We start from the raw sequence: 18,246 nt of genomic DNA on the forward strand, positions 1-18,246 counted from the left end.
ACTCAGCTGTTAACAACAAGGACACCAGGAAATCTGAAGGCCAATGGATGGAACTAGAAAAAAAAAATCATCCTGAGTGAAGTAACCAAGACCAAGAGAGACAAACATGGTATATACTCACACATAAGTGGATATTAGCTGTAAATAAAGGATAACCATGCTACAATCCATAGACCCAGAGATGCTAGGAAACAAGGAGGGTTCATGGGCAGGTGCCCGGATCCCCCCAGGAAGGGGAAATAGAAGAGATTTTGTGAGTGGATTGAGGGCAGATGGGGATGAGAACATAAGTGATCAGGTTTGGGGGTGGGTGGAAGGGGAGAATACTGAAAGAGACTATGGAGGAGACATTTCAGGGTTAGGTAAAAACCTGGCACAAGGGAATCTCCCAAGAATCTATAAGGATGACCCCAGCTAAGACTCCTAGCAATAACAGGTATGTAGCCTGAACTGCCCATCCTATATGACCAGATTGGTACCTAGCCCAGTTGTCATCAGAGAGGCTTCTTCCAGTAACTGATGAAAATAGATGCCAACCCATTGCTAAAAATTAGGCAAATTTTAGGGAATCCTGTAGAAGAAGGGAGGAAGGGATTGTAGGAGCCAGAGGGGTCAAGGATACCACAAGAAAACTCATAGAATCAACTAACCTGGGTTCTGAGGGGCTCACAGAGACTGAACCAACAACCAGAGAGCCTGCATGGGACTGACCTAGGCACTCTGCATATATGAGACAATTGTGTAGGTTGGTCTTCTTGTGGAACATCTAACAAAGGGAACAGGGGCTATCTTCAACTCTTTTACTGGTTTTTGGGACCCTATTCTTCACACAAGGTCACCTTGCCCAGCCTTAATACAAGGGGAGGTGCTTAGTCTTACTGCAACTTGATATGCCATGTTTGGTTGATATCCATGGGAGACCTGCCCTTTCCTAAACAGAAGTTGAAGAGGAGTGGATGGGAGGGGATGGGAGGAGAGGAGGGAGGTGAAACTGTAGCCCAGATGTAGAACGAATGAACAAACAAACAAACAAATAAATAAATAAATTTAGGCTTGGTGCTGCACAGTGGCTCATGCCTACAATTCTAGCTCTTCAGATGCTGAAGCAGGAGGATCTTGAATTCATGGCTAGCCTAGGCTACACAGTAAGTTCCACACTTGCCTCTAAAACTAAACCTAAACAGTCAGGGCAAGAAGCACCCACGAGAAAAATGCTTCTGGTAGAGCAGCAGATACTACAAATTTGAGCTGTCATTAGCAGTGGTACGGGGGACAACCACCAGCACCAGCACCACCATAGCATCAGCACCAGCAGCAGTACCACCACCACCATCAGCATCAAAATCACAGTTGAGTAATTTGGGTGACATTTCATTTGTTTAAACACAGGTGTAAAATATTGGCATTTCTGGAACACCTCTTTTTTTATTTTTTTTATTTTTAGGAAAGGGAGTTAAAGCAGAGAGGCTATATAGCTGTGCAAGATGGCATTCACACTGGCTGTAGAGCCTGTTTCCAAGCCAAAACTTGGTTCTGATGAGAAACACTGTATAATAATACATACATGTTCACCTGGCAAGGATGGCCCAAGAGGCACTCCTAAATTTTCAACTTATGCTGTGTTGTTGAATGTTTTCCTATAAAGAAGGGAGGCATGGAACTTAGAGGAATAGCTCAGAATTTTTGATGACAGAATGAGGATTCAAAAATATCTCAATAGACCCAGATGAGGAGTTAAAAATAATACTACATTCAATGGCTGAATGTGAGATATTGAATCTATGTTTAAAAGTTACCACAAATTCCAAAGATAAAGATGCTTTTACACTTGTTTCCTCTAAAACCTCCCCTACCCTCTCCAGCGAATCAGTGGCCTGGCATCACAACTGTTACCTCTTCAATACTTCCTGGACTGCCCCTTCTCATTTAACTTACCTCATGCCTAACAAGCACTCTTCTACTGCTCTTCCTTCTCTCTCTCCAATCCATCTAAACCCCAAAGCTGAAGAGCCTCTGTAGTGGGTAGCCATTCCAGCTTGGATCTGGAAGTTCCAACCCCCATTGAGACTCTGGCAACTGTCACGCCTACGAGGCGGGGCCAGGGGAGGCGCCTGGAGACCCGAGAGCTAGATGGGCCAGCGCTCTCTCTGTGCCCCGAAGCTGAACGGTGAAGGTGGACTGTGCAGAGCTCCGGAGAACACTGCTGGACCCCAGACCCTGTGACCTACCTTTCACTTAATTTGTGAGTTACGCCATTAAATAAATATCCTTTTAACTACGTGGAGTGGCCAAAATAATTTCTCCAATAAGCCTCCTCAGAGCACCTCTCTGCACCTAGCCCTCCCCATCACACCTTCATTGGCTCCTTACTGCCTAAGTTTAAAATAGGAGTCCAGAGCCTGCATTCGAGAGCCCCCAATGTCACCCACACTCATTCACCTGTTCTTCCTTTTCTATACTTCCTAACCTTCGGAAGGTTGCCACAGTTACAGCCTACCCTTCCTAAGCTTCTCTGTCTCCATCGTCCTCATTCCTCATCAAACCAGTTCACGTCTTTCTCCAATCCTCTCCTGCTCTCATTAGTAATGTATTCCTATGGCACGGCCCTTCTCTGTTTTACTCTATTCCCTCCCACAACTTGATGCTGTGGGCATATACATTCTGTTTCTTTGTCACATACTCTTCCACTCCTTTCCCTGGACTGGACGGGCTCCTTGAAGGTAGAGTCTGTGACTGGTTAATTCTACACACACGGGGGAGGGGAGCATCTTGGTGGATGCTCAGTGAAGTTCTATCCAATGCAATGACAGGATACAAGAAGAACTGGGTTTAGTTAGCCCTTGGCTTCTAAAGGAGGCATGTGATAATACTGTTTTGTTATGCAGAGCACACCTGGATAACCAGTCCAGGCTGGGCAGAGTCCTTTTTAAAATGCATGCTATCAGGCTAATGACAATGGAGGAGGATGACTGGGATGATGTCCAGTCTATGGGAGAAAACAACATTAAAACAAAAACCCCCACAATGATCGACAATAACTGTCTTCACAAATGTGCAAGATTTTAATACATAAGGAATAAAAATACTTTCACTCTAATAAAAAGGAGTGGACTTTGAGTATATGTTGTCAAAAGGAATTGTGGGACCCTGGTTTCATGAGGTTTTTCTGCTTCTTGGTTCATGATGCAAGTTGTTGGCTTCACTGGGGATGCCTGCCGTGATATAAAGCCCTTTGTCAGAGGCTCACAGCAATGAGACCATGTCATCTTGGACTGGAACAGCCAGATGGGAGCCATTCACTATGTAGGCTAATGGTCCAAATTATTTCATTATAGTAACACAAGCCTGACTAACACACAATGGCTTCTAATCACTTCACAGGTAGAGAGGAAGTGATGAGTGAGGGGCCAAGCTCGAGGAACTTAAAACTTTTCTGTCAAAATAATTAAAGCAACAACACTTAACAATGCCTATCAGAATTTAGATTCAAGAGCCAATTAATTTATTATAGGTTATTTATTATAGTTTAATTATAAGTAATATTCATCAACATTATTATTGGTGAGAAATTAGTTATATATATATCAAAAAATGTTTAAATTTAATGGTAGTTCCATATAAACATAGAGTAAAACACATTGTTATTAAAGTCTAATTTTAGAATGTTTTCACTGCTTAAAATTGAAGTCTCAATGTTTAAAATATTTTTAAAGTCTCATTTGGTGACACACTGGTACAACCATTTAGGAATTTATTTTAAAATACCTGAGAATAGAACACCCATGGGATGGCCAGAAGTTCCAATTTCAAACAAATACATTAGATCAGTAGTTGGAGAAATTTGTATACCCACTAAAAGAATTTATAAAAGCTACAGTTTCCTCTCTGCATATTAAAGCTGACATACAGTTGTTTTGGGTGTGAATTTAAGTACTTGCAAAACTCATGACTTTTGACATATCATAAACACATTTGTTAAAAAAAAATCACTATTTTAAATTCTCCCAAAGGCTAGGAACAGAAATATCACATGTTCTCTTTCAGATGCAGAATCTTTACAATTCAAATCCTAAGAAGTAGAGAGTAAAAAAAAGTGGGTATTTGGGTTTTGTGGGGGGTACAAAAAGGGGTTATTGGGTCAAAGACACAGTCTCCATTAAATACAACATGTATTTAAAAGTTGACCAGATGTGATGGCTTGTGCCTTTAATCCTAGCATTCTAGACACAGAAGCAGGCAGATCTCTGAATTTGAGGCCAGAGTGATTCCTGGACAGCCAGACTACACAGAGAAACTCTGTCTTCAAATATAAAACCAAAACAAACCAACCCGCCTCCCCGCAAAAAATTCCTCAGTAGATTTTAAATGTTCATATCACACACATTAAAAAAACCTATATGAGTTAATAGTTGTATCATAGATTGATTTAATCATTACAAATTTAAACAATGAAACATCTTACTGTCTCCTAAGTAGATTCAATTATTACTTTTCAAGTAAAAATAAAAAATGTACTTCATGGATCTCAATCTCACAGGGATTTGAATTCTTCCCCTGTATATTTATAATATATAATAAATGCTCTTCTTATGGACCCTTTCTCTTTTTTTCTTTGGGTACCAGTTGTATTTTATTTCTTCACTAAGTCTTATTGTAATGGAGTACATTTTTAGCTTGAAGCATTTGCTTATTATGTTGTAATTTTTGGCAAAGCAAATTTGTATAAACTTATTTTAAAATAGGAATTTATGTTTTCTGTTACCACAAGAATAAATTTTAATATTTCTGAATTACCATGATAATTATTTAGTCTCTAACTGAATATAAAATATTACTAGTGTATGACTTTAGCCTAATATGTTGACAGTTTGATGAATACAAAAAGTAAATATTGTAGGGTTTATAAAAATTTAAGTGAGCTATAAAACAATGGATAAATAATACTTCCTGTTGCAATGAGGGAGGTTTGCATTTATGTGTATTATATCACTCTTTCAGATTCCTTTTTTTCAACTTTGCTTCCTGACTCACATGACTCTCAGAACATTTACATGTCAAAGTCTTATCTTCTCAGACCCTCTGTTGGTTGGTGTCAGTCTTCCTAGGAAACATTATCTCCTACTACTTCCCACTTAGGCAATCCTATTGTCCCCTCCAAATACAAGGCCATTATGTTAGTGTCCTCTCCTTTACTGAAATGCCTTTATGATTCTCTCCACTTCCATGAATGTCATCTGTCTAGCACGTCACCTTCTGCAAAATCATTCCTGTCTGTAATCACGTTTTCTCTGTGTTTCACACAGATTATGATTATGCACTGTACTGTATCTTTCTATCTTTAATTATATATCACATATAATTTAGTATTTTATTATACATTCTCTTTTTTCTGTAATTGTTTCAAGTCTTGTCAACCAGGCCATAATTTGTTCCTATTATTAGTTTTCTACATGAAATGCTATGATCTTTCTATGAGCACTGGATAATTTGATAAACTATGAAAAAAGGATTCTGAGGTCTAACTAACAGGTTTTAAGTTTATAACACTATTTTTCTCCCTTCAACTGATGTTGAAAACAGGTCTAAATGTCCTTTTCTGACAGTAGGCGGCCTTCAGATCAATGTCAGTAGGATGTACTAGTAAGAATGAGAAATACTTTATATACTAGAATATTAGGAGTTTTAAATCACTCTATTATCAGGATCTTTTCATTCACGAATTGGACTATCAAGACCTGAAGTTTCCTTGAGAAGTCACACTCATAGTTCTAGGTTTCTATGAAAACCAGGGCTGCCCCATGAGCTGAGCCATTATAACCATCTTAAGTGTCTCTGCCATTTGTTCCCTTCATTCCCATTGTCTGTGTGACTGTGCAAGAACCTAAGAGACTGTCTCTATGGTGCTCCTTCCTGTCAGGCCCTCTGACAGACTCAGGGAAGTAGGCAAAGAAGGCAGTCTGGCCAGCAGTGCCAGGCTCCAGAGTCAGCATCCCCAGAGCTGTACCCTGAGTCAGCATCCCCAGAGCTGTACCCTGAGTCAGCATCCCCAAGCTGTACCCTGAGTCAGCATCTCCAAGCTGTGTCCTGAGTCAGCATCCCCAAGCTGTACCCTGAGTCAGCATCCCCAGAGCTGTACCCGGAGTCAGCATCCCCAGAGCTGTACCCTGAGTCAGCATCCCCAGAGCTGTACCCTGAGTCAGCATCCCCAGAGCTGTACCCTGAGTCAGCATCCCCAGAGCTGTACCCTGAGTCAGCATCCCCAGAGCTGTATCCTGAGTCAGCATCCCCAGAGCTGTACCCTGAGTCAGCATCCCCAGAGCTGTACTCTAGTCAGCATCCCCAGAGCTGTACCCTGAGTCAGTATCCCCAAGGTGTACCCAGAGTCAGCATCCCCAAGGTGTACCCTGAGTCAGCATCCCCAAGGTATACCCTGAGTCAGCATCCCCAAGGTGTACCCAGAGTCAGCATCCCCAAGGTGTACCCTGAGTCAGCATCCCCAAGCTGTACCCTGAGTCAGCATCCCCAAGGTGTACCCTGAGTCAGCATCCCCAAGCTGTACCCTGAGTCAGCATCTCCAAGCTGTGTCCTGAGTCACATCCCCAAGCTGTACCCTGAGTCAGCATCTCCAAGCTGTGTCCTGAGTCAGCATCCCCAAGCTGTACCCTGAGTCAGCATCTCCAAGCTGTGTCCTGAGTCAGCATCCCCAAGCTGTACCCTGAGTCAGCATCTCCAAGCTGTGTCCTGAGTCACATCCCCAAGCTGTACCCTGAGTCAGCATCTCCAAGCTGTGTCCTGAGTCAGCATCCCCAACCTGTACCCTGAGTCAGCATCCCCAAGCTGTACCCTGAGTCAGCATCCCCGAGCTGTACCTGTAGGCTGTGGAGCAGGTGTCCTTGTACTCCTGGAGCTTCACACACACCATGTTGAGGAACTGATCTGAATATGCACTCAAGTCATGCATCAGGTTCATGAGGTCTTGCACCGTCTTCTCCACAATGATCGTGCTCTAGAAATGAACAAAAAAGAGAAGACACAGAAACTCATGAGATTTCTGTTTAGAAATAATGCACAGGACAAACAAGAACAACTGAAAGGATGTGACCGCTTAAGGCACTTGAGCTTCCTGTAGGATGTGTCACTTAAAAATACGAATTAAAATTAACAACCAAATAAATATCTCACACAATGCTAGCCTGTCAAAGACCTGAAAGGTCTGTTCCTAGGGTTGACACATGATAGGGATTTTCAAAAGGTTTTGTAGACTTCATGGAATCTACCAGACATCTTTGTATCTGTTTTTTATTTTTCAAAATGATGCTATTGGGTGGACACCAGGACTTTGCAATCTATCCCTGAGCTACATCCCCATTCCTTGCTGGTTTGTTTTGTTATGCTTTTGTGTTTGAGACAGGGTTTCTCTGTATTGCTTTGGCTGTTCTGGAACTCCCTCTGTGGACCAGGCTGGCCTTGAACTCACAGAGATGTACTTCCCTCTGCCTCCCGAGTGCTGGGATTAAAGGCATGCACCACCACTGCCTGGCCTCCTCCCTGTTTTGGAGACTGGGTTTTGCTCAGGTAGACTTAAACTCCTGATCCTCATGCCTTCATTTCCCAAGGGCTGGGATTACAGGCTTCCACCATCACTACTGGAATCTCTGTGGGTTTTAAGAAAGAGTATTCATAGTCAATGGAAGCCTCATTTATCAGCTCCAGGGCTCTACTTAGGGAGTAAACGCCCACTCACTACAGGCAGCATAAAGAAAAAGGCTGCCATTATTTGTTCTAAATTTAGAAACTATCACTGTATTAGGAACATTCAGGTTGTATCTTACAGCTGCAGGGTGTTTGTAGTATGTTTTGAATCACTTGGAAGTCACATAATCATCATGATTATCATGATGTTTACAGGGGTCTTAAAAGTACAAGGCCCAGCACTAGGTGCTCCACTTGCTTTAGCTTATTTAACCCTTTCAGTACCCTATAATTACTGTCAGTGAAAACAGTAGTAAACAGGCTGAGAAAGAGGAAACAAGAAAGCAAGGGCTCCGGACTCTGCTCATGTTTCTGTCCCTTTCTGATTTAACACTGGCCCTGAGTTCTGTCCACAGCCCATTATTTTTTCACAAGTTCACTGTGTTTCACATTTATTTCTGATACTATAACAACCAAAGGGATAACCAGCTTCCCAAGAGAAAGGCTCCCTGGCTCACAGTTCGGAGGTTTCAATCCTTAACTTACTGGCTGGATTGTTTTAGGCCTACGCTGAGGCAGCACATTAAACTGCTCAAGGCATGGCTGGAGCCTAAGAGAATGAATGATGCTGGACTCTACAGTCTCCCTCAAGGTCGCGCCCCTGGTGGACTTAAGACTGCCTATGATACCCCACTCTTGGAGCTTTGGCAGCCTTCCAACATCTCTTCTCAGGGAATAAGCCTTTAACACATGCGTTCTTGAGGTCAAGTCCAGAGCCAAATGATGTCATTATTGTCAGCACCATTGAAGAAGGGCTCACATGGACTAAGACTTTAAAATTGAACCAAAGAAATTCCAAAGAGAAAAATAATAAGACCATCTTAAAGCTAGGGTATTATTACTAGCAAATTAGTGGTACTCCTGAAAAAGGGAATGTTCAATAAACTCTGAATCTTTGGTTAAAAAAGACTTAGTTCTTTAAACCACTATATCATGTCTCTTGTAAAAAGAACAGAATTACACTGAAGTAAATATTAATCATATGCTTAGCAGTCTGGAATCCTTTGGTCAATAAAGAGTGTGTTATATATTTATTTAAATAAAATTACACAGGTTACAGCAGACTTAGCCATAAAGGGAATATGAAAAAAATATTTTTTCCAGTCTCACAGTGACCTAAGAAGGAATCAAAGGCATTTTACTGTGCTTAAAGATACACAATGGGGTCAGGGTTTTAGATAATTTTTTCCCAAAATAAAAAGAATAGATAAAAGTACATACAATGGAGCATTAGCCTGGATTATGAGTTATAGTTGTATGCTCATTTCAGATGATTTAGTAGTACAGGCTTCTGCCTACTATGCCTTCTCCTCCCCTCCCCACTCCTACTGAAATAATTAGAAGGAAAGAAGAAAGGAGCATATTATATAAGGCAAACCTCATAGGAAACCAAATTACAGTCTCTATAGAATCCTCCCAAGTTCAACTTCCTTTTCTGTATTGATTTCGAGATTAAAGCACTGCAGCTTCACCCTGATCTATAATCCCATTCCTCTGTATTTGTGTGACTGACAGGAATTGATTCTGCCTAGCTACATGTCCCCACGTTAAGCATCTAAAATCCTCATCCCAATTCAGAACACAGGATATCCTACAAAATGTGGACAGCAATTAATAAAGCAGAGGAGCTCAGCAATCCTCACAAAGCCCGCTTCGATTCTAAAGCACTGCAAGATGAACATGGGGAGATGACTCTGATCATTAGGAGAAGGCCTGGTTCTGTCCTCAATTACATGATTGATAATCAGCTCTCGGGTAGCTTGGATAGCCTCTTCCTTTATGACTCAATTTAGTCCACTAATAACAAGGATAACTTGATTGCTCCTTTATTGGTCCACATGACTCATATATTCAATCTGTGCATTGGTGCTTTGCCATTGGCTGAATTAGTGTATAACTGTTCTCAAGTTTTTGCAGGTGTTTCAAACAGATTATCAGCTTCTTAGAAGTGACCGACATGTCCCTTTTCTTTTTGTTCATTTCCTGTCCTTCCTTCCACTTGCTTATCACATGTCAGGATCTTCAGAACTAATAATAAAAGAGTGCTCATATAGGGAATGTAAAAACTTCTCACTGAAGATGGCATAGGCAAGGGATGTGGGAAACAAAGGCACCTGTATTTTGCAATCTCTTTGAGTGAGGGAGGTTTGTTATGTATCTACCACAGTGCTTTAGGGTAGTAAGAATGGAACTGACAGAATTTGGAGGAGAAAGGATGACTGAATAGTCTCTGGAGGTTGAGGTTTTGGGGGTGAGCAGGAAGTACCAGCACAGACTAACTAGAAAGGCACAATTTCATTCTGATGGCTGTGCTTGACATGGCACCTATGTGATGCTCTATGATTCTATACAATTTCCCAGCTCTCTGGCTGGTTTACCTTGTCACCACAGCACTCTGGATAATCAATCACTGCATTCTCTTCAAGGAAAATGAAACTGCACTTTGCACAATGATGGGGATTTTTATGGGAAAGAAAGGTCCACCTTTTCAAGAAGTTACAACAATTTCCAAATCAGAGGCTCTGACAGATAAATGCTGGAAACATTACATTTCAACAAGGTCAATCCTGTTTTTATTTGTTTGATTTCTTTAGCATCACCACTGATTTACTGGCCCATTATTAGAAGTTTGCCACTGTGAGTATAAGAACTTCAAAATAAGTAAAAGTGATTTTATTTATTATAATTCCTATTAAACACATTTGAAATGATTTATATTTGTTTAGGAACAGGCAAGCTCACATTTCTTACAACTTATTAGCAGGTAATGAATTCTGAGCATGACCAAAAAAAAAAAAAAAAAAAAAAAAAACCAAATCAAAACAAAACAAAAAACAAAAAAACAAGGAGATAAAAATCTCCAGATAGCTAATATAATGAAAAACTTCTATGAAAAATAAACTGAAGTTTATTACAGGGATGCAAGAGCACTCCAATATGGAAGTGGGTATATAAGAACCAGCAATTTGGTTCTGCACTAGAAAACAAATATGTAGAGTTATAGTGTAACCTAAAGGTCATCCCAGAATTGATCATCATCACTGCCCAAATAAGTAAATAAAGCTTATGAATGGAGATCATTGGTTTTTTTGAGACACAGACCACTGTTACCAAAATTGGGCTCCAGAAAAATGATACTAATATCAGTATTACAGAAAATTGGATCCATGCTCAAATGCTTGAAAGCTTTTATAATATTAATGCTATTACGAATCTTCAGGGGATGAATATAGTATGCAATCTTATTCTAATCAATTGGCTTAAAAAAAAAACTCACAACACAAAAACATTTGTCATAGTCCATCCCTTTACACCTGCTGAACACAGTTTTAGAATGACTCTCCCCAGCCCTTTGATTATAGTATTTGCTGACAGGGAGGGCCTGTAACATGCTTGAACACACAAAGGAAGAATTTAGGGTTCTTTTCCCCATCCATTCATTTCCTTTCTTATACTACAAACCTGCTTAGCTTTGGCTCTTCGACCTGCCTATGCTTCTCTCCAGTTCCAGTGAGCATGGACATCCCTTGATTAACCACACTAGATCATCAGTCATCCATCCCATGCTTGCATCCAGCTAACCCCTGCCTCTGTGCCTTGAACCCCCTCCTAGAACTTTCTGTCTACAATGCTCTTCCTATGTCGTGAATCCCTTTCTTGACACATTAGCACATGTGTTACCTACTTTACTTTAAGTATCCTCTTCTGTGCTATGAGAACTCCTTGGATGAACAATTTCAGCCTAGTGTCTAAATGAGCTCTGGTACCACTGGTTCACCATTAGACTGTCTCATCCACTAGACTAATTTTTTTTTCATAAGGCCAAGAAAGACCATTCCTTCAAATCACTAACACTGGGCCATATAGTTCACACAACATAGGTTATTTATAAATTGTATTTCATAAAGTAATACACAGTACATTCTGGGGGCAGGCAAACACACACACACACACACATACACACACACACACACACACACACACACACACACACACACACGCTCACATACAAGAGTAATCATTGATGAGATCAGTTAGAATGGTAGCTTCCCTTCAAGGAGGTAGATTCTGAGAGCAAAGGAAAGAATCTTCTAGGTGCTGGAAATATTTGGAATGGGTAGCTACTGCATAAACACACTGACATTCTTTGCACTTAAGATGCCTGCCCTCAAGCAGGTAAGTGACCAGCCTGCTAGCTGGACCACCACCACCTTCAAGATTGTGCTCCCCAATACCCACTCTACCACCCATCCCCACCCACCTCTTCATTCTCCCAATGGCCAGCCCTTCCCTGTAACTCCAGCAGACTCCATGGGCACAGGCACAGCCCACACCAGCCATGGGAACAGCAGACTCCATAGGCCCAGGTACAGCCCACACCAGTCGGGAAAAGAGCAGACTCCAAAGGCTCAGGTATAGCACACACCAATCAGAAGAACAGCACCCACTCCACTGGGTTCCATATTCTGGTCTACAACTTCAGAAGAAGACTTTGACTTTACAGGTCAGGCTGGATCTAGGCACTCAAGGCCCTGCAAAACTCAGCAGAGACACCCTACTGGACCTGAAGACTTGCCAGTTACCAGAACCCTCAGCCACTTAGGCCAGAAGACAAGAGAGGAAACAGAAAACAAAGGAACAAAACACATATCCAACAAAGACAAATGCAAGAATCAACACCTAGACCTGTAATCATCCCAAATCCAGTGTAAGAACACATTCAATAACAGAAAGAATAATATGGCACCACCAGAACCCAGCAATCTTATGACAAGACCTGAACATTCCAACACAGCTGAAGCACAAGAAAATGACCTTAAAAATAACTTTATGAAGATGACAGAGGCCCTTATGAGGAAATAAAAAACTCCCTTAAAAATCAAGGAAAAGACATACAAAAATTGGAGGAAATCAATAAATCCCCTAAAGAATGCCAAGAATCAAAGAAAACAAAATCAAACAGGTAAAAAAAAATGGTTCAAGACCTGAAAACTGAAATAGAAAGAAAGAAAATACAAACCAAAAGAATTCTGGAAATGGAAAAATCCGTGTAAGCGAACAGGAACTATGGATGTAAGCATCACCAACAGAACACAAGAGATGGAAGAGAGGATCTCAGGCATTGAAGATACAATAGAGGAAACAGAGTCATCAGTCAAAGAAAATGTTAACTCTAAAAGATTTCAAATACAAAACATTCAGGAAATCTGGGACACCATGAAAAGACCTAAGAAAAACAGGAATAGAAGGAGGAGAATCCCAGCTCAAAGGCACAAAAAATATATTCACCAAAATCATAGAAGAAAACTTTCCCAACCTAAAGAAGGCCATGCCTATAAAATACAAGAAGCTTGCAGAACACTAAACAGATTGGATCAGAAAAGAAAGTATGCACATGTCACATAATGAACAAAACACTAAACAAGCAGAACAAGAAATATTAAAAGCTGCAAGGGAAAAAGGTCAAGTAACATATAATGGCAAACCTATAAGACTTACACTTAACTTCTCAATGGAGAAGTTAAAAACCAGAAGAGTCTGGACAGATGTTTTGAAGATGCTAAGAGACCATGGATGCTAAAACTTCAATCACCATAGACAGAGAAAATAAGATATCTCATGACAAAACCAAATTAAACAACACCTATCCACAAAACCACCCCTACAGAAGGCACTAGAAAGAAAACTCCAACTCAAGGAAGTTGGCTGCACCCATGAAAACACAGGCAATAGATAATCTCACACCAGCAAATCCCAAAGAAGGGAATCAATATCTATCTCTCTCTCTCTCTCTCTCTCTCTCTCTCTCTCTCTCTCTCTCTCTCTCTCTCTCTCTCTCCCCCCACACACACACACACACACACACACACACACCAAAAAATAACAGGAACTAACCATCACTAGTCATTAATATTTCTTAATATCAATGGACTCAAGAGACATCTTGACAGGGGGGGTCTATATTTAGGGGTCAGGTGGAAACCTGGTGCAAAGGAAACTCCCACAAATCTACAAAAATGACCCTAGCTAAGACTCCTAGCAATGTTGGATAGATAGCCTGAACTGACCATCTCCTGTAATCAGACTGGCCACTACCCAAATTGTCATCAGAGAGCCTTCATCCAATGACTGATGGAAACAGAAACTAAGCAGCATCAGCAAATTTGTGTAGTTTATTAAGCAAAGTTTCTCTTTGAAACTGAAATCAACAGTGTGAAGAAATATGAACAGTGCTGTAGTTACACCATGGGCTCAACACTGTGCTTTATGGTTTTCTGAGAGATTTACTAGAAAGATTTACTTGAATCACCACGTTGTTTGAAGCATTCATGGTATTATCAATAGCTTCTTTCTTAGGATCTCTGTAGAGCCAGTCTGAATTATATACAAGTCTTTGATTACACTGATTCTTTCTGACATGTGCTGGATCAGCTAGACTGGAGGACAAACATATTCAGAGAGGATTCTTTGTTGAAATTCTTCATTCTCACAAATTGGATAGCCACAGAACAAGAGAGGACAAAAACTGGCAGATTACCGTACAGTTGTAATCTCTGCATATCATACTGATTAATAACCCTGATGGCCCTCTCCTGTGAAATCATGGGATGGAAGCTTTGGCATCTGGTTCTAGAATATGAAGGTCCTGTTTATAGTTCTTATACCAAAGAACAGTATGAAATGCTGTTGCTGGAGGGCTTCTCTCCAGGTTCCACCAAACCCCGCAGTCCCACAATCCACGTATAAAATAATCACTCAGACATTTATATCACTTATAAACTGTATGGCCATGGAAGGCTTCTTGCTAACTGTTCTTATATCTTAAATTAACCTATTTCTATAAATCTATACCTTGTCACGTGGCTGGTGGCTTACTGGCGTCTTTACATGTTGCTTGTCCTGGCGGTGGTTGCAGTGTCTCTCTCTCTCCTTCCTCCTGTTTCCCCAATTCTCCTCTCTCCTTGTCCCATCTATACTTCCTGTCTGGTCACTGGCCATCAGTGTTTTATTTATATAGAATGATATCCACAGCACTTCCCCTTTTCTTCTTTTTTTAAAAAGGAAGGTTTTAACTTTAACATGGTAAAATGTTGGTAGAGCATGAGACTCTTAATCTCAGGGTTGTGGGTTCGTGCCCCACATTGGGCGCCATTTGTAGCTAGAGTTTTCCTGCCTTGCCCACAGCCAGGACAAATCTGTCACCCTCCATTCCCATAGCCGCTCAGACCCAACCAAGTAAACACTGAGACTTATATTGCTTACAAACTGTATGGCCGTGGCAGGCTTCTTGCTAACTGTTCTTATATCTTAAATTAAATCTATACCTTGCCACGTGGCTGGTGGTTTACCGGCATCTTTACATGTTGCTTGTCCTGGTGGTGGCTGCAGTGTCTCTCTCTCCTTCTTCCTGTTTCCCCAATTCTCCTCTCTCCTTGTCCCATCTATACTTCCTGTCTGGTCACTGGCCATCAGTGTTTTATTTATATAGAATGATATCCACAGCAAAATACTCTCCTGTCAGGCTGGTCCCCAATCACTGAGACCCTTGACCCATGTCTTAGCAAACTTCACTCTAAATATGAAGTTGGAGGGGGGTTTTCAGGCTACCACAGAGTGTCAGTGGGAGAACAAATATTCCTCCCAAGAGGACTTGTAAAATTTTTACCAGAAATGGGGAGAAGCATGCTGTGCCTGTCAACAGTAAGCTGACACTCCAGTCTCAGATAGCTGAAGATAGCAGACACAACTTCTAGGAACAAAGAATGGAACTGATGAGGTAGAGTTGATGGTGGTATAGTGATTTCATGGGAAAAGAAAAAGAAGAAGCTCAAGGCTGTCCTTTATTTTTGAACCTTCTACAAAAGGGCTATTATACCCTATCTGCCTCTCTAGTCCAAAGTGTTAACAGCTACAACCAACCTTATGTCACACTTTTAGGGTATGGGATTTAATACTGGGAAGAGGGGAGATGGGTGTCATCAATTACAGTTTTACTTACCCTGGGCTGACAGGCCCTCTCTAGTCCTATGCAGCGGTTCCTACAATGGAGAAAAATGTACCTGACATTCATTAACTTTAGGGTTGTGCTCAGGGACTAGCTGGAGTTGAATTTTTAAAACATAATCTTTAATTACAGATGTTCTTCCTAATTTCTTGTTGGGCTTTTAGCATTTCCAAAGTAGATGTCTCACAAGTGTGATTGTTCCAGAGTGTGAAGTCCAACACTATAAATATGCTGTAATTTCTGTAAACAAAAAAATCACCTGGGATGGATGGACTAGGCCATAGATGCAATTTAGAAAGCATTTGAAAAACTGATCATGATACTTGGAATCATTTCAATCTGTGCCGTGACCTTGACTTCATGATTAAAGTGAGAAGGCAAGAGAAATAAAATACTGAGTTCCACGTTAGTAATTGTTTTTAAGGAAATAATAAACAAATCACATTTCATTATTTTTGCCTATCAATATAATTTTCTTTTGTTGAATGATATGCAAGGGAGTAGTATATTGGAAGCTGTTTTCCAATCTTAATTTATCTGTCAAGTAGATATAAAATTCACTATAAGACATTTCATTTTCCCCCCTTCAGGTAACACCCTGAGGCCTCTTGAATAATCACTTTTTTTTTAATTATTATTAATTAAAACTGCTTGGCCATTAGCTCAGGCCTACCACCGACTAGCTTTTACATTTAAACCCAGCCCATTTCTGTTAATCTATATGTTGCCACATGTTCTGTAGCTTTGTAGCACACAGGGAGCAGCTATGTGCTGTTACCTTCTGCCCCCTGGATGGTAGGCTGGCATCTGCTGACTCAGCCTTCCTCTTCCCAGAATTCTCCTTGTCTGCTTATCCCACCTCTACTTCCTGCCTGACGACTGGCCAATCAGCATTTTATTAAACCAGTGTAACCAATGTACAAAAGCATTATTCCACAGCAACAGGTATTTGGATGACACCCACACAATTATAGCTTGCTTTAACAGTCTACCATCCCATGCCATTTGGTTTTTAACACTCTCTTGTTTTCTACATTTTAAGGTAACAGTTAAATGATTAAAAATTTATTTTTTTAAAAAAGTGTTTCTAATGTATGTGTTTACAATGACGGATTTCATCTCTTTCTTGCCTGCTTTCTTTTCTGACTCCAGGTCTGCAGGTGTTGGACCTACTGGTCTTATCTCTTAAATCTCTGATAGGTCGTAACACAAAAGATAGAACATGACAAGAATTTTTAGAACTATACAGAAAGCATGAAGAATTTAGAAATTATAAAAATGGAAATACAGATCTAAACTACATGAATGAAATTCTCACTAATGAGTTCAGCCACAGGTTGGTACTGCAGAAATAAGGGCAGGATGGCTTGAAAACAGGATGAAAAGAACTCTGAGAACTGAAGCACGAATGAAGAGGAAAAAAGTTAAAAGACCTCAGAGAATAATCACTTTTTATGAGCTCTTCTTCTTAGGAAATGACAAGTCAACCTTGGCCACTGCTGTTAGCTTAGCCTTCACATACTACTTAAGTATTTCTTACTTGGTGATGAAGATTGTCAATAAAATATTATAATAAAATATGTACTGCAGCAGCATTTTCCCCTTCAAACAAAACAAAACACCAAAACACCACCAACAAAAACCAAAAAGAGGTAAGAATAAAATGCCGAGCAAGAGGATTAGTAAGTACATTGACCTTACACAGCAAGGCAGTTACTCTAAAGCCTACACCAGAAAAAAGAACCTGGAGGGCATCCTCTAGAATTTTCCTTCACAGTTGTATATCACTAAACGCTCTGCCCACAGGGCTTAATAGTCCACATTCTACAGTGGAAATAAATATACTTTGGAAGTCCCCCCATTAGTTTCCTTAACATAACAAATACTGGATTATAAAAGCTAACTTATTCAAAAGAAAAAAAAAGACAGCAACATAAAAGTATAAGGACTTGAAAGGAAATAGTCTAGACAAGTTTACAGAGAACAGAGAACCTGAAAGACAAATTCTGACCCTTAGTCGTCTTGAGTGTCAAAAGTAAAATACCCAAAACTACTGTTTTTTCTCTTATTATGGAAAGAACTACAACTGTAAGTAGAATTTATGTTAAGATAAAAATAGGAATTATAAGATGAGCAAACTTTCACCATTTAATACTCACTGAAATGGAGTTAGTGATGTGCCAGGCACAGCAGTTCATACACACACATGTTGGGGGATATTATTTTAAGGTGTGTTACTTTTGTTTATGTTGCATTTGTTTAACTCTGTGAAGCTGTGTTACTGTGCCTGTCTAAAACACCTGATGGTCTAATAAAGAGCTGAACGGCCAATAGTGAGGCAGGGGAAAGGATAGGCAGGGCTGGCAGGCAGAGAGAATACGTAGAAGGAGAAATATGGGAGGAAAAATGAAGTAGCCAGAGAAGGATGAGGACTCCAAAGGCCAGCCACCCAGCTACACAGCAAGCCACAGAGTAAGAGTAAGATTTAC

General features: G+C 40.5%; 1 protein-coding gene across 2 annotated transcripts in view; it reads right to left on the reverse strand.

The window, feature by feature from the left end:
* Positions 1-18,246, reverse strand: part of Exoc4 (exocyst complex component 4) — a 754,883-nt gene that overhangs the window by 160,329 nt on the left and 576,308 nt on the right. For both annotated transcript variants that reach the window (XM_028866155.2, XM_037203667.1), the window contains one exon: positions 6,870-7,006. In XM_028866155.2, coding sequence (XP_028721988.1) covers positions 6,870-7,006 — 137 coding nt within the window. Of the gene's footprint in view, positions 1-6,869; positions 7,007-18,246 lie in introns of those variants that run through there.

The sequence above is a fragment of the Peromyscus leucopus genome, chromosome 3 (genome assembly GCF_004664715.2).
Source record: "Peromyscus leucopus breed LL Stock chromosome 3, UCI_PerLeu_2.1, whole genome shotgun sequence".
Lineage (NCBI taxonomy): Eukaryota > Metazoa > Chordata > Mammalia > Rodentia > Cricetidae > Peromyscus > Peromyscus leucopus.